Here is a 21,876-nt window from a genome sequence, read left to right as displayed (position 1 = left end):
CCAATCACCGCCGACCTTACTCCTCCCCGCCTCCTCTTGCCCAATCAGCGCCCCCCTTGGTGGCGCCGGCCGGGCCGAGGGCGGGCTCCTTTGAAGCCGGCGGGCGAGTGCTGCCGCGAGCGGGGGGGCGGGGCCTCCTTTCCCCCCCCCCCCCTTATCCCTCCCCGCTCCTGGCGGGAGCCCGGCAGTGGCGGGCGGGCGGGCGCGGAGGGGGTGGGGCCGCGCTGGGCGGGGCGCGGCGCTGAGGCGGCTGCGGGCGGGCGGGCAGGCGGCGGTCGGTGCGGCGGGGTCGCCATCGCCATGGTGTTCCTCAAGCTCCGCGAGCAGGTGGGTAGCTCCGCCGCCTCCCCTCCCTCATTCCTTCTGCCCGTCGTTCCTTCCTTCTTTCCTTCCCTTCCTCCCTTCCCTCCCGGGCGGGAGGGAGGCAGCATGGCTGCTGCCGCCATGTGCCGCCGCTCCCCGGCACACACCCGGCTTTGTTCGCCGCCGGGTCACGGACGGGGCCGGGAGCCCCCTCCCCGTACCCCCCCGGGACCCTCCCGGTCCCCCCGGGGTCGGGCACAGAGCGGGCAGGGGGCGCCCCCCCCCCCTCCCCTCCCCTCCAGCCCCGCTTCCCCGCCGGGCCGTCCCCACACCCCCCAAAAAAAAATGGGTTTTGGAGCCTCGTCCCCAAAAGGCACCCACACGGGGTGGCTCTGTGGGGTTTGGTGCTGCCCCTCCGGGGGGGCTGGGTGCGCCCCTCCCGTGTTTGGAGCCCCTCTGCAGGGAGCCGCTGGGGGATAGGCAGCAGAGCCCAGCCAGCAGCGGGCTCACCCCGGTGTGGGGCTTGCGGGGGTCTCCGGGGGTTCATCGGTACCTTGGGAGCCGAAATGTTCCCTCCCCTGAAGGGCTGAGGGAGGTGGGAAGGGGAGGGGGAGAGCGCTGGTTTTGGAGAAGCGTTTCTGGGGGGTGATGCTGGCAGCATCGTTACCTTTGCCTTGTGGGCGGGGGTCTTCGATTGCGAGCGCTGTCAAATCCTGCTTTCTTCAGGATTCCCCAAAATCATTAGGAACCGTGTTAACACGAAGTTTCCCTGCTTTGCTAATCACGGAGAGCTCCTTCAGCTCAGTGTTCTCGTGCGAGGTGCCTTGGCCTCAGGATCAGGTGCTGCGCTGAGATCGCAACGCCCCCGGCTCGCTGGGGTAAACCTGCCCTGGGTAGGATACAAAAGCGGAGGAGCCGAGTTTGGTGTTTGGTGGAGCACGCTGCGTGTTTACCTGGACCAAATACTCCACGCCAGTGCATTGGCCTGGAGTGCAGGAGGTAATCACGTGCGCTGGGAGCCCGGGCGGCGAGCCTTTGCTTCGGCGCTGGCTGCGTTTCACGGGGCAGTGCAAAGGTGCCCAGGTGCTGGCGCTTTCCTGCCAGCGGGAAGCACGGGAGTGACTTGCGAATTCCCTGCCTTAGCAGATCGGTATCTGCAACAAAGGGTCTGCTGCGTCAGGCGTTGCTTTTGTGTAATTCTCAAGACTTTTTCCCCTCCCCAAGTCAAGTTGTTGATGCCCCTTGATCAAGGAGGGCTCTGTATTCCTAATTTAAGCATCGCGATTTTGCTGGGGAGAGGCAGACCTAGGGCATGCAAGCAAGCAGCTTGATATTTCCCTACCCCTCGTATTGCAATGTGGTGTAAAAGCGGTGCCTGAGAGTTTATGATGAGGTCAGAAATTCTGCTTTGAGGCTCCTAGGGTGAAATCCCAGTGCTGCTTGCAGTTGATTTGATTGACGTAGCACGCTGATAAACAAAACTTTGATCCTACAGGTGCTTCACGTGTTTGTGAAACTCAAATATTTGGTTGTCTCTGGAGGCCAGCTTGATGCATTTCACTTTCAGAATGGAGCTTTACCATGTGCTGGGGAGAGCAGGCCCTTCCTTGGGCTCAGCAAGCAGCCACCAGGGACGTGCTCAACAGATTTGTGTTACTGCCTGAGCTTTGTTGCTTTGCCATCCTGCAAGGCAGTAATGTTTTGCTGAGTTCTGAAATAATTCAGGGTGTACGCTTTCAGAAGGGACTTGTTTGCTTTCAGATGATATTAGGTATCAAAAAAACTACAAGCTGTTGTTGCAAAAATTGCATGCAAAGCTAAACTGACCCGCACAGAGCGAAGTTTGTGCTTGTAATGCTCGATAGCAAATCGTTTGACTCTGGGATAGAAAGTGCAATCACTACAGAAGTTGGAAGCTCCAGATTGTCCTCATGGTTCTTGGTTTGCTGTGCAACGTCAGGCGTGCTTGGAAACAGATGAAGTAAACCTGCAAATTCTGTTATTTCAGGTTAAGCCATTCAAGGCAGAGATGGAAAATGCAGTAAGTGTGCCTTATGATTAAGGTATTTCCCCTTCAGTTTGTTTGCCTTTGTACTATCTTCATAGCGTGCTGCTTGTGCGCCAGGTTTTTCTAGATGAGGAGCTGCTTGAACTGCTGCAACACCAAAGGAGGGGGAAGCAGGCTGTAAAAGGAAGTTTCAGCTCCGTCCCGAAAATCCGTGGTGCTTTCCTGTAGCAAACTGCCTGGAAAGCGGTGTTCGAGGTCAAGGTTCGCTGATGTTTTATCAGACCTTTTGGAGAGGCGGTGAAAAGAAAGAGAAGCAGCTTGCTTTTGGGTGGTTATTAACGGCGTGCCTTGGTCTCCTGGACTTCTCAGCTCTGAAAGGCAAAGTGTCGCGTGGCTTGGGTCATTCAGGCACAGTTTGCAGGTATAGTAAAGGTTTCCCCAAACAGGCAAATTTTTGCTTTAAAGAGCCTTAAATTAGTCGCTCAATAAGGAATGACAGTCCATTTTTTCTTTAGCAGGTAGGTGAAATGTCGGTAGCCTGACAGCTGAGGGTTTCCTGGCTTTTCTGTTAAAAACCATACCTGCATAAGCACTTACAAGTTGACTTTTAGGCCAGCATAAGCCTACATATCAGTGTAGTTCTGCTGAAATACACGAAGCCCTGATCAAAACTGGCTGAATTTGGTCTTTAATTTTGGACCTATATATCTATTTGAGGCAAAGTCCCTTGGGTGCAGCATGGCCTGTAAAGCTTTATTTATTTCTTTGTGCCTTTCAGTACATCGCAGTTTTGATTCTGCATTTCCTGTTTTCCTGGGCTGTAAGTGTGGGATAGGAAGAAATCACAGGGCTTGTGGGAACGGGCTTTTGAAAGGAGCTTCTGTGGGATCTTTCTGTATGACCACTAGACTGTGCTCGAGGGGATGCATTTATTCCCATCAGCCAGATGCGGGTGGAAGGGACCGGAGTGTGAACAACCACTGCGAGGGGATATCGGAGCGACCACTTATCTTGAAAGTCCTTGAGCAGCGCGAGCGCTGACTTCTTTATTGCCCCTCTATATCTTTCCCCGGGCTCGGATGGACCTCGTTCAGCTGGCAGTCAAGCAAATGTTTGCAGTGTCATAGTGAGCGCCCTGAGTGCCTCCGTGGTTGCTATTTTCATCGGTGCCAGCGTCAGGCTTGGCTCCCTTGGAGCTGCTGCCAAGGGTAAACGTCCCAGGCAGCTCCTTGTTACGCCGGGAGGAGGGACGGTCTCCTGCAGCGATGAGAAGGGGTCGGGGAGGGAGGGATGTGGTGGGTGTGGGGTCGCTCTGTAAGTGCTGTCCGCAGGTAGGTTAATGAGAGAGCTCTTCATGTTTTTCCATGCAAGTCTTAGGTGAGAGCGTTCTTTGAATGATTCCTTTTGGGGGTCTTGCTGAAGGTGAGAACCACTCTGCGCTTCTCAACGCTTCCTCGTAAATTCTTCCTAAAACCTGCCCGAAATCTCTGAGCTGTGTGTGAGGTAACCACACCAGGAGGGTGAGGTACAGCTGTGCAGGTAATTCTCTCCTTCCCAGGTTAAGAGAGCACGTGCACCTAAAAGATACGGTTCTTTACTCCAAGTTTTCCACCAGGTAACCCGAACCCGGACTATCTTGCTGTACAAAGCAATTACCAGCTCTCCTGTTAGCTGCGCTGAGAGGGCCTGGATCCCCGGGCTGTTGGCGTGGGGGATCAGATTCCTCGCTGATAGCCGCGGAGCTCCTGACTTGCGAACAAGCAGTTCTTCTAAAGGAGGAAAACAAACTTTTTTTTAAAAAAAAAAAAAAAAAAAAGAGGTTGTGGAGAGACAAAGCAAGCCTTGATTCTGCAGCCCGATCCTTGTGGCAGATCCTGTTGGCTCCGTGGCCTCCTGTGAGGGCATAAAGGGTCGTTCACGTGGGTTGCAGCGAGGGTTTGTGGCTGCTTCTTGGAGGCAAGTATCAGGGGAGAAAATGAGGCAAATGTCCACTTGCCTGTGAAGAAGCAACTTCGTTGGCACTGGTGTAAAAGCTGATGCTTCCTCTTGGAAGCCAGCATCTGCTGACACTGGGAAGCAGCAATCAATCTGGTGTCTCACGTGGGTTGCTAGATTCCCAAATTTCTGTCCTCACTTCCATTCACTGAGAAGGGTTGTGGATGACCGAAATTAAACACCTTCGGTACTATACACTTAATATCCTGCACTTCACCTTGTGGCATCTACTTTGTTTCTCAGCTGCTGTCTTCCTTTTATTTATTTTTCTTCTGGTCAGCTGGGCCTTCCCGGGGTCAAACTAATATTTGATCGCTTGTTTTCTGGCTCCTGCCAACTTTGTATTTTGTTCTTACCTCTACTCCTATTTCTGGAAATGGAGTGGGAGCCTTGTTGCCGTAGTTACAGTGACTAACCGTTTCAAAGTTATTTATAATGTTTGTGTTTAAGTACCGTGGATCAGAATACAAATCACAAAACGCTTCACATACTTCAATAAAAAAATAATAATAAACAGAGCAGTCCCTCACTGCTCCATGGGGGGTTTGTTTTCCTTCTTTGGGGGTGGAGGATAAATTTCTAGCTGGCATTTGAAGATATATTCGATATGAGGTGTTAGGTGGAGAGAGGAGGGAAGATGCAGTGGCTATAGCCAGCTGGGCAAGTGCAGAGGGTTATCGAGGAAACCTCAGCAGTGATGGGCAAAACAGTTGGTCTGTGGCATCCCTGTGCATTGAGGAACCACTTGTTAGATGAAGCAGCTAATTACTTGTACCATAATGAGATGATCTTTACTGTGGATTGGATATAATCTCTAGATTTTTTTCATTGATCGTTTCTGCATCAAGTAGGCGCAGCTGCGACCTGCTGGTACGTATGTGGATGGACTGGAGGACACCCTGCAAAGAGAACATTGGTTGTGAGCCCATCAATTCAGGGCAGCCTCAACATATAAATATTCTTTTTTTTTTTTTTTTCCCTGAATTACTGAAACTGTATTTGAACTTGAGAGTTGTAAAAGCAAAGGTCTGTGTATTTTTAAAATGGGTTTGGGGTGAAACAAATGGCAGCAACAACACGAAACCTTTGCTTGTGTTGGTAAACTTCAGAACTATGTGGGGGAAACAAGCTTTCCTACCACAGAGTAGGAAAGTGATGCCTCTTACTTGTAACCTGGCTCTTCTTAGGAGAAGGTGGTAGAGATTGAGGTTTTGTACCTCTCTGTGCCTGTTTGTGTCGTGCAGTCCATTTCTGTGCCTCGAGCTGTTGTGAAGCCATCCTAAATGTTCAGTGTTTCTTTATTTGAAACAACGAGCCGTCACTTCATGCTCTTCCTAATTCCAGCAGCAGAGAACTTGTAAGGCATTCAGCATCGCCCCACAGTCACGCTGGAGGTTCACTCACTTGCTGGAGGACCCCCAGCTGCATTTCCATTTGGCGTGGTGAGGAAAGCAAGGGTCTGGCTGGGGTTGCGTGGTTGTTTTGGTTGTTTTGACTCTGCTGAAGCAAAGCTATAGAAGGGCACTCCGTGGAATGAAGAAAAGGGGCCCAAGCAAGGACTCTACTTGGCGCAACAAGATGGGAATTAGATGGCAGTTGTGCGAGCACTGAGGCCAATGCAGAACTTGGAGAACCTCTAGCAGCCATAAAGGGCTCAGTGCTTTGTTTCAAGATTTTGTTGTGTGCCCTCTACATAGCAGTACCTCTAACGGGGAGGAAATAGATCCTTCCATTCAGGAGCCTGGTCACCCAGTGGTGGGCAGCCCAGGAGCCCAAGGACCTGCCTGGCTTGTAGCTGGAAGACACATTTAAGTCTTAGACAGTTGAAAAAAGCACACTTTCAGGAAGTTCTGTAGTTATTCATATACTAGCATCTGTAAGGAATTCCTAAGGTAATCCTTTTAACCCATCGCTGCAGGCTCACTTCTGTTGGGGTAAGTGATGCTCTGGTTTATCCTGTCCCATCTCTAGGTCACTGTTGCCTCTGTCCATTGCTGTGGTTAGCAGGAGGGCAGTCTATGCAACTCCGTCTCTGTCCATCCTGAGCATTTGATGTTTCTGTCCTTCCTCACATCTCTGTACGGTGTCTGTTCCTTTTTCTCTACCTCTCTTCACACTGCAATAGCATATTAGTGCAATTTCCTACTTCTTGCCCCCCTCCTGTGCCTTTGTAACAGCAGACATCGTTCAGTTCTTGCTCACTAAAACAGGAGGATCAATAAAAAGAGTTATTAAGCTTAATATTGTGTTGCTGTGCAGTCTGTTTGCCAGATTATAATCTGTATTGGTCCTTTCTGATAGCTTTCATTTCTTTTGATCCTGTCTCAGATGCCGGGGCAGTATTTTATTATACAGCACTGCTGTGTCTCTTGTTTTTTCTCAGTAGTGTTCCTTCATTTGTGGAGATAATTTTAGTATTAAGGAGGACTTGTAGGAGAATGGTTTCTCTTCTCACTTCTGTCACCTGCAAGGTTGCAAGTGCTCTAACTGCCCTGCATCGTTCCCGATCCTGTAGTAACCACCCAGCTCATTTCTTATTATTTATTTCTTGCCTTCCTACCCCCAAGGTGTTATGTTTCCTGTTTCCTTCCATCCCCAAGCACGCAGCCTTTTGCAGACTGTTATCTCCTAGGTCACAGACTGAGAGGCCTATTAAAATACATTTTTTCAGGAAAAGGTTAAATAACATTTTGTGACTTGTGCATAGACATGTATGGCTATTCATCTTTTTACAAGGCGTTTAACAAATGGTAGCTGCTACAATCAGGGTTGGCATGATAGTCAAGGTAACCTACTCCAGAGGAAATACAGTGTAAAAGAGGAGTTCCTTCGATGTCCTCATAATGAAAGTGAAAGAAAGGTGAAGAAGAGATTTGTAAAGCAGCGGAGAAAAAGGGTGAGGACCTGGCATTGTCCGTGTTGGTGAACAGCAAAGCTATTCTTCTGATGAACTTCAGGGCTTTATTACAGGTATCTGAAAGCCAACAGCTATCCAGCTGTCCTCTGGAGCTCCATTTACAGGGACATTGGTTCCTTTTTCTACTTGTTGTGCCTCTCTACACCACAGAGAGGGGACTCTCCCAGCATCTGATGTTGAGCTAACACTGTGAATAATATAAGGAAGAAGGCTTCCTACTTTTTTTCCAACAAGAGATGTGGAAAATGGTTTCGAGTCAAGAACATCAAACTTACTGTTTTGGAAGAGTTATTTGCCTGCCTGCAGCCCAATCTTTTTATTTTTCTTCTTTTTTTGAATGGGTTTGGACTTTGCATACTCTGAATTGGCTGTTGAAAGAGTCACAATGCTTATCACTTTTTGGGCAGTTGTGGTTTGTTATTTTTCATAGTTTGCGTTTCAGCAAAGCTGTGAGTTCTCCCCAGAAGCTCAATAAAATTCATGCAACGTTGCATAGGTGCTAAAAACTGTTTTAATAATCGCTGAAGCATTACATGTGTTGCATACAGAATTGAAGAACAACTGCTGGCATCAAAGCAGAAGAACCACGGGGCCTGACTCTGCACCCACAAGTGGCTACAAAATTTTGCAGAAGGTCTGATAGTTAAAAAGATGTTTCATATATGTATATTTGTATTTCAAGCTAAGCTTTGTTTGTGTGTTACTCTCTTCCTATCACAATGACCACAGAAATCCCTGCAAGCGTTTAGGGTGCCTCGCTGCTTTCCCATCTCATCATCCCACCCTCGACGTGGGGGAGCAGGGCGATCGCTTTCCTTCTGCAAAGTTGTCTCCCTGGATGGTTGGAGTGAAGTGTCCCCAAAATTTCATTGCCTGCTGTTGTGCCGAGCACACAGTGCCTGCTGGCAATGCCAGCTCCTTGCTCCGGGTGAGGGATGCTGTGGGGCAGCTGCCACGCTGTATGTTTGCCCAGGCTTGTTTTTTCTCACCAGGTGAGGAACAATGGAAATGACCAGCAACGAGTGAGGTTCAGAGGCATTAGGGTATAGTTTTTGTATAATACCGTTCTTTTAAGAGGTTAATGAACAGCCAAAACGGGGCTAATTATGCCACTTGGATATTATCTGCTGTAGTGAAGGCCAGCATTTTCAGCTGACAGCTAGGAGAAGGAGCCACAGATACTTTGTGTGTGTGGGAGGGAGAAGTGGAATGTATTGCCTGAACGGCCCTAATCTTTAAAGGTGGGCAGAAGGGTAAGGATTTCATCAGCCAGGATGGAGTTTTAATGACGTGCTTCTCCTGGATTTCTGTTGTGTTTCTTTTTTCTTCTTTTCTCCCATTTGCAAAATCTCCAACAATAAGGATTGAGACTCGCTGGCTGCTAATCTCTTGCCTGAGGCCATGGTTTGATAGGTGCTTGCATGTGAGTTTAAGCAGTTGCTGCTCACTTTTTTTCCTCTGCAAAGCGGTGAAAAGGCAGGGGAGAGGCTGTTGAGGTTAGCGGATGACTGCAAAGTTGTTCCTTGAAAGTTTTCCTAAGTAGGAGCTAGAAAGGACGGTTTTGCCCCAAATAAACTCACTCTAATGTCTTCCTTTGTGCCAGAAATGTAATCAGAGGTGTCCTTTGTGAATGTCCTTTGGGTTTTGGCAGGGGAGGTGAGCAGAAGAGTTTGGGCGTAGCCTGCCTGGGACTCCTCTTTCTGGCAAAGTGACTTGAATGCTGGTCGCCTGAAACTTATTAAACTGTGCTTTGAAACTCGGCAATGTGATTGATTTTTCTTGTCTGGTTCGTGATTGTTGTGGGGTCTGAGCGTGGCTGTGAATCCCTCTGTGATGGGGAGAGAAGCTCGGGTCCCAGGAACACGCCCGCGGTGGTTTATGGCATGTCATGGGGCCTCTTGCAGTCGCTGTGAAAACCCCGAGGCAAGCAGAGTGCTGCTGTACCGTCCTTGTTTACCACATGTGCTGCCTTCTGGGACCCTCTGCTTTTTCCCATGTCGTGTATGACAACTGCGTGCCAGTTCTCTCGCAGCTTTTCCTTGTGTTTGCTTTCTGCCCCCTCAGGCTGATCATGTCCTCTGCTACTCAGCTTTCACAGCCAGAGCCCTGGAAGCGACACGGAGGAGACTTCCTTTCCTCCCATCTCTCATCAGGAGGTTCCCAGGTTGTGCTCAGGTAATCCAGCTACCTGAAAACTACACCCACAGCAAGCTCAGCCTGCTTTTGGCCTTTCCTTCAGAGGAGCGTGTATGGACAGCAAGCCCTTCAGCAGGTTTTTAACTCCCTGGTGTGCTGCTGTGTGTGCAGCTCCCGTTCTTGGACGCTGTCCAGTGACAGCTCGGAGTCACGCCTGTTGTGACTGGTGCTCCCCGTATCTCCCCGCACAGATACACGTTCGGGGCAGGGAAATATCTGAGAAGAAAATACGCCGGTAGAAAAAAGGAGTAAGTCAAGATAAGCTGAAATAGTAACCGGTCACTTCTCCGCAAGTAATCAATAAAGCAAAAATAATTGCGTGTCAGGCTAAGAATAAATGGAAGTCTTTTGTAATGGGAGAAAAACTATTTTAATCCGAGCTCCGTAGGAAATGGGAGTATAAAATGGTAGTTAAATTTATTGTTTCATATTTCAGTTATCACCTAGTATGTGGTTGTGCAAGTGCCACAACAGAAGTGCATTGGTTGCACAAATATTTTTATCAGCAGCTAAGGAAGAGAGCACTTTAAATCACCATTAATGAAAACCTTACCTGGATGGACTGTTCCACACTTGGTTCTGTTTCCCATTTTGATCCTGATACAAAGCTTTAAATTCAGTGGGTTATGGATGCTGCTATTCATGCATTTGTTTAATTTGTCTGGTTTAATTTTGTGGAATAAACCATGATACAACTACAAAACGTGGTTAAAAAATGGACGTGTCTCTTGACTGGAATGCACTGGGAATAATTACCTTGGCAAATAAGGGTACAATGGCATTGCACTTAACAGTCTCTGCTAAAAATCATTATCAATATAGCACCTGTATGCTTGTTATCATGTAGCTGTTGTAAATTTTTTGAGTTAAAAACCGAAGAACCTGGAAGATAAATGTCAGTGCCCTTATACTTCCTCGCTTTTTTTTTTTTTTTTTTTAGGAGCCAGGAAGACTTATTGAATGTCAGGTTACTGCCTCTGCTTCATGCTTGTTCTTGAAACTGCTTGTCATGAGCATTTTTTAAAATTTATTTTTTTATTTGCCTAAAAATGCTAGGCTGTCATTCAGGGGCTGCTTCACGGGGAGGCCAGCTGTCTGTGCTGGGGGTGTTGGAGCAGATGATGGGGGAGAGCACTGGCACCCTCACTGCTGCCCCTAATGGGTGTCAAAACCCTCATCAGTGCCGTAAAAGATAAGCAAAGGAGCACTGGGCTGCAGGGGAAATGAAGAGGAAAAAGAGAGATTGGCAGACATTTAATAAAGAAGTATTTTTGCAAAGCATTAACAAGAAAAGTAGTTTGGTATATAAGAGCTTACCTAAGAATCCAATTCCAAATCCCCCCTTTGATAGAGGGAAATAGGGGAGGATAGCAGAGTCTGAAAAATCATTTGCTATGTTCAAGTAAATGGAAGTTATTTAAAGTAAGCAAAGTTTTGAGAACTCCTGTGTTGTGTGGCTTTTCGTGTTTTAAAACAGATCTGATCAATGTTGCGAATGAAATGTCATTTGTGGTAATTTTTGCTAATCTGTACTAAATGTTCTGTGTCTTATAACAGATACAGAGTACTTTCTGTTGTGCTTTTGTGTTATGTTGTACAAAGGTTGGTGGTGATAAGACTAGACAAAAGGTTAATCTGTTTTCAGTGTGGTTTATTGGCTTGGCTTGTGGGAACTTGAAGGGAAAGCTCTGCTCAAGGATGTAGAAATCAGGAGAGGGAAACTTTTAGTTTAAAACTTACTTTAGGGAAATGCAGGAATCTAACTTGTTAAGATTTAAAAATGGTATCTAGTGGTATTTAAACAAATGAAAAATAAGACTGAAGTAGTATTTATTTGTTGCCAAAGGGTTGGGTTTGAAGTGCTTCACCCACAGAAGTCATGGGCTATGCACTTGGAACAAATGTGTGAAACGTCAGACATCGGCAGCCTCTTTGGGGACAAATGGGGCTTTCCTTACAGTTACTGCTCTTACTCAGTTTGTTCAGGGGCGAAAACCAGAAGTTGAGGAAATGAAGAGCTTCCCCTGGGAAGAAGCACAGGCTGACAGAGCTGTGCGAATCCTAAACTGTTGATGGTCTCGGTGACCACCTACAAGTGGTTGATGAAGGTCAATAGCTGTTTGTAGTATTCCCTTCGTACAATAACTGTGCTCAGCATTTTGGGAAGCTTTCTGTATTAGTGACACAGGTAACTGAAACAACCTGAAGATGTTTTTTTGGCTTTTTGTTTTTATTAAATGCCCTGATGAAATCATAAATTAAGAATTACAGTAAAAGTAATAAAAGCCCAGTGATGAGCACATCTTAACCGGTACCCAGTGTTATTTAAACACATCTAAAAAGCATAAATACAAAACCAGATGATTTACTTTGGTTTAGTAGGGCTTCTTAACTCATCTCTCCCTGTGTTTAGATGAAGGGCAGACCCGGTGAAATCCGTCAGCTGTCCTGTGCTGATGAAGCCTCAGTACTGGAGGGGTGAGCCTGGCGAGTCAGGGAGGTGGGGTGTGCTTCCCTCCACAAGTCTTTAGTCATAGCTTCTTGTCTCTGCCCCACAGATGGATTTAAGCTCTCTAGGAGCGAGGGCAGAGCAATTTCTTCAGTGTTGCTTAATGCTGCGGTGCGTGAGAGGTGTGGTGCATGCGCTGGAATATTCAATTTGTAGGACGGTGCTTTTGTCTCTGGCGTTGGGTGTTCTGGAGCACACCCTACCCAGCGCACATCACCTGGTGGCTCTGTGTTTGAAAGGTCTTACTCCACCGGTCCTCCCCCTCCTACCCGTATCCTCTTCACCTCCAAAGAAGTGAAAACCTTGAATCTGCATGGGGCACAATTCTCTTTGGGTTCCTGTCCGTCAAGGAAAAATCCAGCTGCTTTTCTTTTAAGCACGTTGTGCCTAGGTTTTGTGGGGTCACAGTGCTTTGGAAGTGAATTCTTCTTTGTCAGTATAAGGCCACTGCAGCTATAAATGACATGGTCTTTATGGGTTTAAGTAATCTGATGTAGATTGATGGCATTAGTTAGTTTGGATCAATTATCTTGGGAATGTCGTGCGTCCACCAGACAGGAGGGCTTTGTAGTAACAATTGGCCTGTCTTCTTCACATCCCTTTCAGTATTCTGTTATCTAGGAAATTGTGACTCTTTTTTTCTTTTGATATATATTATTTCTTGATTTGCCTTGCAAAAATACTTTTTTTTTTTTTCCTGTAATGACCACATCCTGCTATACTTGAAAGCTGTGCTGTCTCCAACCAGCCCAAGAAGATGACCGGCGGCTGGCAGGCCGAGGCACCCAGTTTACCTCCCTCTGCAGGCTGTCCCCGTGTGGTGGAGTCAGCTGTGGCACAAGCGTGTGGCAGGTGACAGCTTGTCACCTTGTTTTCCTCTTGTATTCACGTGGAAGTGCCAGTCATGCCTTCAGCTTAAAGCACTTGGCAGGGTGCAGGTAAGGGAGGCGTTTGGCTGTTGGACTGTGCCTCCTGTCCGAGCAGTTGTGTTCCTCCCCTGAGGAAAAAAGTTGTGAAGTGTATGGAAGTGTCCTCTGCATTTCCCATTGAATCATGCTGAAAAAGATAATGCAAGCATGCTTTTTGCTCAGGTATCTGACCTGGCATTGACTCAGAGGGGCCTCTCTCTGGTAAGGCCTCATCCTGCTACAGCCATACGCTGAAAACGTGCCTCTGAGTCTGCAGGTCTGCTCTCTTTTAGAGCTTGTATTTGGGGGGAAAAAAAAGCTGCAGATCACTGAGCTGTATCAAAATCCTGTATGGCTACAGTTAATGGAGTAGCCATCCAGTTAATACTTGGTATTCAGAAGACATTCAGAAGCTCCTTGGCTTGCTGGCCCTGGTAGTAGCGCATTGACTCTAATGCACTGTTGTTACACACCGCATTATAACACTTCCTCGTTAAAGACCAAGTGAGGCCATTTGGATGCACTTCTGTTTTGGCTTTAAAATTGACTCTAAAAATACACGTTCGAGGTTTATTACTTTTCTTTTGAGGGTGGAGGTGAGGTAATGGACAAGTCCAAGGAAGCTTTTGCTTACGGTGTTTTGTTCCTGTTGGGGAATGAGCTGGATGTTTCCAGTGGGCATCCTTTTTTATGCCTGTCACTTGATTTCATCTCACAAATGTGTGCTTCTTGTTTGAGTAGGGTCTGTGTTTTATCCGTCTATCTGAAGGACCTCTAGGTTCACTGTAGTTTCTAAAATGCTCTTAAATTCCTCTTCCCGTTTTTCCCACCCCCTTAATGGGTTGACTGGAATTACTAAAATTCAAATGTGTGGAAATTAAATTCTGATGATTAAAAACAACGAATTTAAAAGCTGTATCTGTAGATTGAGAGGTAATTTGCTGGTACAAGGTTCCCTCAGCAACTGCCACACTGCTGTCTGATAAATGCTACTGATCAAGTGTAATCTCTGCTCCTTGGCAGGTACCTAAATATGGAATGCTTTTTTCCCCTCTAACAACCATTTTTAACAGTTGTTTTCCCTGGGTGTGACAGCTATGTACCAGAAAGTCAGTGCTCAGTGTTAAGTCTAAGGAGTTTTAACTCTTCCTCAACTTCTGTCCTCTTGCATCTCAAGCACTCAGATTTCTGTGCAGCCAAACCTTTGGGGTAACCTTTGGGGTTAACCTACAATGGACAGAAGTGCTCATCAGCTTTAGAACTGGAGTTCAATGTCTTTGAAGCTGTTTCCTTCTTTGATTTTAATGTGTGTGGCCACTTCTTGAGTTGTCTCTTCTTTGAATGTGACAAGCATCTGTTCGGATCAGGGAACATTACTCTCTTTTGGTCTTGCTGAAGTATAATGTTTTTGAAAAGTAGCTGTCTCCTAAACAATCCGTCCTGGTTAGGAACTTTCTTGGTGGGCTGATTTATGTCTGAATTGCTGTGACTCATAGCACGCTTCCTTATTTTTATCCAGATAATTACCTTGCTAAAAGATGCGCGAAATACTGTATAAAGATTTGTTCCCTGAGCTTTAGGAGCCCTGCTATTGTCTGTCTTGTTATTTGTCCTCTAACATTAATGTCAGATCAGAATTCATCTTCTGCTTGCTTTGATTTCTTCCCAATTTTTTCCATTGAAATTCTCTTGGAAGTGCTGGCCAAGGAATACTTTAAAAGCAACATTGAAGACCATCAAGATGGTCTCTGAGCTGCAGTAGGTTTAATTTGCTTATTTTTTTTAAAGCTGTGTCCATCCCAGGTGTATCACAAGAAATGTGAAAGTTGACATGGTTTTTTGTGTATACAATTCCTGTTTTAAGAGATGCATGTGTGTACGCTGAAATGACATGGTAACATGTAGATAAGGGTTTCTGCAATCTCTTGAGAACCCTACTCCTTTTCTGCCCTTATCATTTTTCATTTTTTAATAGTGGTGTGAACATCAGAGGATCAACGTGTGTTTTCACTTACATCTTTTGGGATGCTTCATAGACTTGCAGTCTTTCTCCAGCCTTGCAGATTTGTTATTTCATCTCTTTCCTTTTTCCAGGGAGCTGTTCGAGCTCTATGCTTTTTCCTGAATAGCAAATCATTAAGTAGGATTCGATTCAACAGCAGGAGTGCTCTTAAATCTATTTTTGAATCTACTTTTATTTAAAAAATTGTATGGTCTTTGCCATGATCTCTGATAGTTCTGCTGATTCATAATGAAACAGTTTGAGCTACTGCTTTAGTCGTCTGTGTAGCTCTTTGGAGCAGCAGTCCTTGGTAAACAGGTAAAGTTGCTGAGGAAATGGCGTGACATAGTGTCCATCTGGCTGCTCCCCTCTCCCTCCATCAGCTTGGCTCACGGTATTAATGATTTTAGTTATATCTACCTGCCTGTGAACTGTGATTACTGAGGGCAGACATCCAAGTGAATATCTGCGGCTGCTAAACCTGATGGGAATTGTAAATGCTATTAATACAACCTGCAAAATGATCTGAAATAACATGCCTGATTTTGACCAAGAAAAAATTAGAGAATCAAGGAAATAAACCATAATAAATCAGATTTCTTATAAGATTTAAAAACAAACAAACAAAAACACATTTTTGTTAGTTATATGAAGGCATGAAAACTAGAAGGAGCAATGGATACACTTTTAAATTACTTTTACATTTAATGCTTCTCAAAGGTGGGTATAAATATAAACAAATTGTCACAATGATTTTGGAACGTCACAGGGATCTCTTTTTTTCCCCCTCCCAGCCCGAGGTATCCAGGAATATCTTTGGGAGAACTTGATGTCCTCCCTGGTTTCAGTGTAACCATCAGAAATAAGCTCTGTGTTTGTCCTAGGTTGAAATGTTCTTTATTATCGTTTTGTATTACAAACTCTTATCGGATGTGAAAAGGTGGCGTGTTAGGCAGCCAGATCTGTTGACTTGCATCTCCCGAGATCCAAAATAAAGCTTAGTTTTGTGCTTTTATTAGAACAAAAATAATGCTGGTAAGTTCTACCTTCCACGTGTTTTAGGCTTACAGAACTTGTAAAGAGAAAAACAAATATCCAAACTTTGTACGTTATTCTGGTATTATGATTTTGTTTCATTATAAGCCCTTAGACTTTAGTTATCACTTCCATGAGTTCTGTTTCCCACCCACACCTGTGCTGTGGAAATGGCACCCTTGTGGCATGGTGCTGCAGTCCGTGGTGATTGCTTCATCATTTTCTTCCCCTCGGATACTGCCGTGAGTCATCTTTTTGGATGAGATTTCCACCCCCCTCACTGGCGTTGGTCTTGCAGTGTGTCTTTGCGAGGTCCTTGCTGGTTCTTCCGACGTGGTTACCACACTCACTGCTGCTCTGCGCTTGATGTAGAAAGCTACTTGCCCCTGTTTATTCTGTATTTCTTTTGCCAATGCATTTTGTCTTGCCTGTGTAATAAATAATTATCTTCAATAGCTTCTCTGTGAATTATTGATGTTCTGGAATAAGTTCTTGCTCACATCTATTTACTTTCTACCTTGATTGTCTTTCACATTATTCTGTATATAGATGCATTTGTATGAAGCGCAGCATTAATCAGCCTCTGCAGTGTCTTTATTCCCGGCTCTGTAGGTACCTTCAGATTACTGGGGTAGAATCCTGCAAACAGAATTTCAGAGAATAAGGCCTTCAGTGTCTGCTGCTGCGGATAGTTTTTATTTTAACTGGTAACTGTGCCTCTGCTCCCCAGCTAACACGCCTCTATAACACGATGAACAGAGCGTCACGTTGCTTTGTGTTCTCCCTGCTATCTTGCCAGACTACCCTCTGCATGCGAGTACAGATGGTATGACTCATTTACACTTGTCCTGAGCAGGCTAGGTACTTAACACCAGGCGTGTGCCTCCAGCTTCGGAGTCCTGTGAAAAAGATAACACTTCCCTCCCCCCCCACACCTTCCTTAGAATTGTTTTCTTGTAATTCAGTCTGATTTTAGTTGACCTTCTCTTTATATTATGCATGTGCTCTTTTTTTTTTTTTTTTTTTTTTTTTTTCTTCTAAGTTGTAATTGAATTTATTTTTAAAGCTGTCAGACTTCTGATTTTTCCCAAGGCCACCTTTAAAGAGGGAAAGTGAAGGTTCCCTAAGGAAATTGCTCGGCCTTTTGGATCTAGAAAACACCATGGGTTGCCGTAACCCTGCCGCTGCTGTTTCTTCAGTACATCAGAAGTGCAGGCAGCCCTCTTGTTCCCACTGTATTAGGAAGCCAGCGTGTTTGCAGCTCGGGACTCGAGTGATGGGGGAAACATTTTGCTTCTCAGATGGGCTGAGCCTGGCAGAGCTTCAGAGGTGGCTGGGCCTTCTGATGCGGTGGGTCCCAGATCCTCCTCTTTCCTGTTTAGCAGCAGGGAGCGAGAAGGAGACTCCAGAACTTGTCCCTTTGGGCTGGGGAGGAGTTTTCTTTGTTTAGTAGGATCATTCTCGCCTCTTCTCCATGCGCTAGCTGTTGGGAAGCGTTCAGCACATGGAAGGTGCAGCACCCTTGGTAATCTGGCAGCAGAGGTGAAGTGAGAAGATAGGGCAGGGCAGAATGGCTGTCTGGCATGTCCTGAAGTGCTTTCTTCCTTCAGCCTGCCCTGGTTTGCTCCACTTGGAGCCCAAAGCCATGCTCCGACCCGCGGTGTCTGCTTGAGGCCGATGGTGGTGATGGTGGTGTGGTGGGGCTCGGCCTCCCCTCGCCCCAGGGTCGCCATTTTGTCCTTTCCCCTCAGCTCAGGATTAGGCTGAGTGTTTGCGTGTCTGTGTACGCATCCCCCTGAAAGTGGTGTTTAAGTGTGGTTTTAATAAAGCTGAAGCACCTTAAGGGCCGTACTGTGCTGTGTATGTGTGCTGTACGACAACAAGCTTTGTTTGGGTATGGGGGAAAGGATGGAGTGCTCATCTTCTCTACTTGATGTTATTTTCTGTTTTTCAGTATTATGATCCCTCTTCTGTAATTCCTGTGGAGTGTTATTTACAAATGTTTGGCCTAAAGTAATTACCCTATCTTCCTAAAGCGTGAATAAAAATAGTGTGCTGTTTAAAGCTTAAATTCTTTGTTCCAGAGGTTGAGTATCTGAATAACACCAGCTTACACAGGGTACAATAATACAGTAGTACAAAAGCTTAATTAGTTGTTTTGGGCAGGGCCACTGTAAAGAAATGACTTCACTTGTGATTAAAATCTTGAAATTCTTACAAATCAAGAATTAATACACAGCAAATAAATCCTAAAGAACTGTAAATTTTGTATGAATGTGATATAGCGTATCATAATTTCTGTTAGTCATAGGTAAGTTTGGCATGAGTACAAATACTGCAAAATAAAGCTGTTTACAATGTGGTTACAGGTGTAAAACATGCGAGTTTGTACATGTTTGTACAAGAGGTGTATGAGAAAACACAGGTATCCTGGTAGTGTTACCCATGTGGTAATGAGCTTTTGCTACATTAATAAGAGGATGCAGTTCTCATCTCATCTTCCTGCTTCAGTAGTGGGAGTTTCAAACACTTTTTGGTGCTTTTGTTAAATTATTCAATCTGATTTCTAATTTCTTTCCTTAATGTTCTTCTTAAATAGGTAGAGACTGTCAGGTTCAGTTCATTGTCATAAGCTGCAGTAGCACTGGTTGATAGGTCTTTGCTATGTGTGGTGTTGCCTTTCACGTGTAATAGTTCAAGGGATGGAAGAGATACTAGTATGGGAAATTTAAGTTGGTGTAATGAGTTTCTGGTGTGCTGGTAGTAGGCCTTTTCAGACAGCAGTAGTGCTCTCTGGCTTTCCAGCAGTGCTTCTGTGTTGTGGTTGATGGGAATCCAGCTTGGGAATCCTCGTTAGCAAGAATTTGGCAATTTTGGCAGGGATAGGTGAACCTGTAAAAGTCAGAAGGACTGAAGCAAAGCTCTTAATTCTGAGCCTTTAATGTCTACTTGAGTGTGAAGTCAGTATCTTTAAAAGTTAGGTCCCTGTCCTAACTTTGTGGAGTAACCGGAGCCTTCCAGGAATTCTGGCACTCCTCAGAGAGATGCATTATCTGCTGACCAGAAATTCTGTGTCGTGGCTCAAGTGGTACAGTTTTCTTTGGTATGCTGCCACCAAGTGACAAAGCTTGATATTGCTGCTTTTTTAGAGTAATTTCAAATCTTGTTTCTTAAACTGAAAAATAATATTACTTTATGGTGTCCATTTGCATATATTCGAAAGTACTATTTGGAGTAACATAACTACTTGGGTAATCTGACTGAAATTTCTAGGGTGGAGGAATCATCAAAACAAAGTATTTTCTTTGCTATTTGGTTTAGAGATGAAAGATTATTGTCAAAAGTTCTGGGGTGAAGTGGGGATTGTTCTCTTCACTGCATCACATAAGTACAAATCCAACCTAAAGACCAAGCACAGAAATGCTCAGATCAGATGACAAAATTTGTCAGATTTGAGAATGTGCATTTTTTATTAGATACAGAGTTTTGAATCCTGTTTGATATTTCTGTTCAGGATCTCTTTTAATGAAGTCTGACCAAGTTAATGGCTATGTTTAATATTTTGACCAGTACTCAAAGTAACATTATTTGAAGAAGAAATAGTTATAATTATTCACATCATCAGTAGATGGAAAAAATCTTCTTCGCTCGCTTTGCAAACACGTATGTTAAGCTCAAAGACTTTTTTCAGCACCAAAGAAAAAAGGTGTTTAAAGCAAGTCTGAGCAGTGGGGTGCTGCATGGGGATCTGAGCAACTGGAAGTACTGCCTTGTAGCTGCGAGCAGGCCAAGCAGTCAGAACACTTTCTGGTTAAAATTTCAAATATCTATCTCCCTTCAAGTCTGCATAGGTGAGTGAAGAGAGAAGTACTATAACTCCCATCTTTTTCAGATGTTGACATTGTTGAATCTGTGCCAGTGCCTTCTGCTTTAGGGTCTCTACCCTACTATAAGCAAAAATTGGCTGGTAAGATGAAAAGTCTGGATGTGGGCAAGGGGAGAGTGTTGCAGGCAGAGTAAGCAGGGTGGGCACAGGGTGCTGAGCGTGACCTGGCTGTGTGGCTCATGTGTTTGGGCTGGGCACTCTGCCTTGCCTTCTGTGTGCAGTGGGCACTGATGGGGGTGTGCAGAAATTATGGAAAAAATGACATGTTGCTCCTAATTGTTACTGATTACATTATGCTATTTATCATCTGGCCCTTGCAGATGTGAGGTCTCTAAAAATAGAAGAGTACTGAAACTATACTTTCTTTCTAGGATATAAACAAAGTAAACCTTTATTTTAGTATTATTTGGGAACACGATTAAATATCTCAACTGTAGATGAGACCAGTAGCCAAGATGCTTCTGCACAGAGCAGCAAACTACCCTAAGTGCTGTTCAAGAAGACGGTGAAGCTGATCAAGCTTCAAGCCCTTGCTGTCAAAGGTAGTCGGTTCCCTTCATGTTCCTGCCCCTGGGAGTTTCCCAGCTGTTCTCGCACACCGGTGTCCAGCTAATCTCACAGCAGGCCAGTCTGGAGAGGTGAGATGGAAAAACCTCTCGTGGCCTTCTACCTGTTTGCGTGCCTAGGTCAGTTCATGGGGCAGTCAGATAACTGCAGTGGTAGCACAGAGAGAGGCCTGGGGACACATAACTGCAGTGGCAGTCCCTCTTTGTCCTTGCTATACTGGGGCTAAAAACACAGCTTGCTACTCTGCCCAGCTTGGAAGGGTGCCAGAAGATTGTTTTTGTCTTATTTTTTTACTTTTACCATTAGAGCTTGTCTAAGCAATGCTGTAATGAAGCAGTTAAAGCTGCAGTCTGCCATGCTATTTTGGGAGGTTATGTACCTGTCTGCCACAGCTGTTACCTTGCTCTTGGCTGGGAAATCTGAATCTTCTGAGGTTTGCTTTTGCTTTGTGGTTTCTTTGTTTGTTTTCTCCTCGTGGGTGGAAATGAGGAGTCCGTGGTGGCTAGGCTTCCTTCTTAAACAACACAGACAGGAGGAGGGAAAAATACCGATTCCTGTGTTTTGGCCCGCCAAAATAAATAATAAATAAAATCAATAAAAACCATTAGCAGCGAAGATGACAACAGCATATTTAAAAGCATTGAAACTTCCAGAGATCTTCTTTGGTGCAGAGGATCTCACAGTGTTTCTGACTACACTGCGCTTCTTTCCCATGTGGTGCTGGAATATCACCTCAACCTGCCTCCTGTTTTGCAAGTGAGAGGAGTAATATTAATAATTACTGAAGGCACGGTTATTGTTTGCCACAATAAACAACAACAACAACGGTTTTAACATACTTAAAGCCTTTACTTCTGAGGTGACACAGTAGTCGTTCCTGTAAAATATATCCAACTCGTTATCTCTTGGGTTATATTTAAGCCTAGTGAAAGAGGATTTAACCACTGTTTTTCTTTTCACGTAAATTAGGAACTAATTTTCTCTTTGCCCATTCCAACTCCATTGTTAATATTTCCCATGCTATGTAAATGCATCTGGTTATGTGACATTTTGCATTGTGTGAAATCTCTGTATAATTTCATTAAATGCTGGGTGTGTTGTCTGTTTTGTATTTCCTTGTTCTCATAATCTCCATGTGTGTGTTATTTCATTGAAATGACACTATAGGCTATTGAACCCCACAGTCTGTTGGATGACATGGATTTCACTGCGGCCCACCTCGCAGAATTGATCTGTGAAGGAATCTGGGCAAGCAGCTCTGCGTGTCCCTGCTTGGGGCTTGGACCAGATGGCCTCCAGAGGTCCCTTCCAACCCCAGTTCTCTGAATCATCCTATTCTTCTTAGAGATCCATGGGAACTGAAATTGTGGATAGACTTCTTAGTTTAAGACTATGCTTCTTTTTTTTGTTTTGTTTTGTTTTGTTTTTTAATCACTAACTCACAGATAATGTGGTCATGTTGTAACTGAGCAGTGCCTTTATTCCACTTCAGAAAAATATGTCAAGGTTGCACGTTACTTCATTCTGCGATTTCCTGGCTTGATTTAGTA

General features: G+C 45.1%; 1 protein-coding gene across 1 annotated transcript in view; it reads left to right on the top strand.

Annotated features, from left to right (window-relative positions):
• Positions 1–277: 277 nt before the first annotated feature.
• The window catches only part of ANKRD28 (ankyrin repeat domain 28), a 114,496-nt gene continuing 92,897 nt past the window's right edge, over positions 278–21,876 (top strand). Inside the window, exon 1 of the mRNA XM_032181482.1 lies at positions 278–327. Coding sequence (XP_032037373.1) covers positions 301–327 — 27 coding nt within the window. The 5' untranslated portion in view covers positions 278–300. The remainder of the gene's footprint in view (positions 328–21,876) is intronic.

This window comes from Aythya fuligula, chromosome 2 (assembly GCF_009819795.1).
Source record: "Aythya fuligula isolate bAytFul2 chromosome 2, bAytFul2.pri, whole genome shotgun sequence".
Classification (NCBI taxonomy): Eukaryota; Metazoa; Chordata; class Aves; order Anseriformes; family Anatidae; genus Aythya; species Aythya fuligula.
This window is presented reverse-complemented; position numbering and strand designations above follow the sequence as displayed.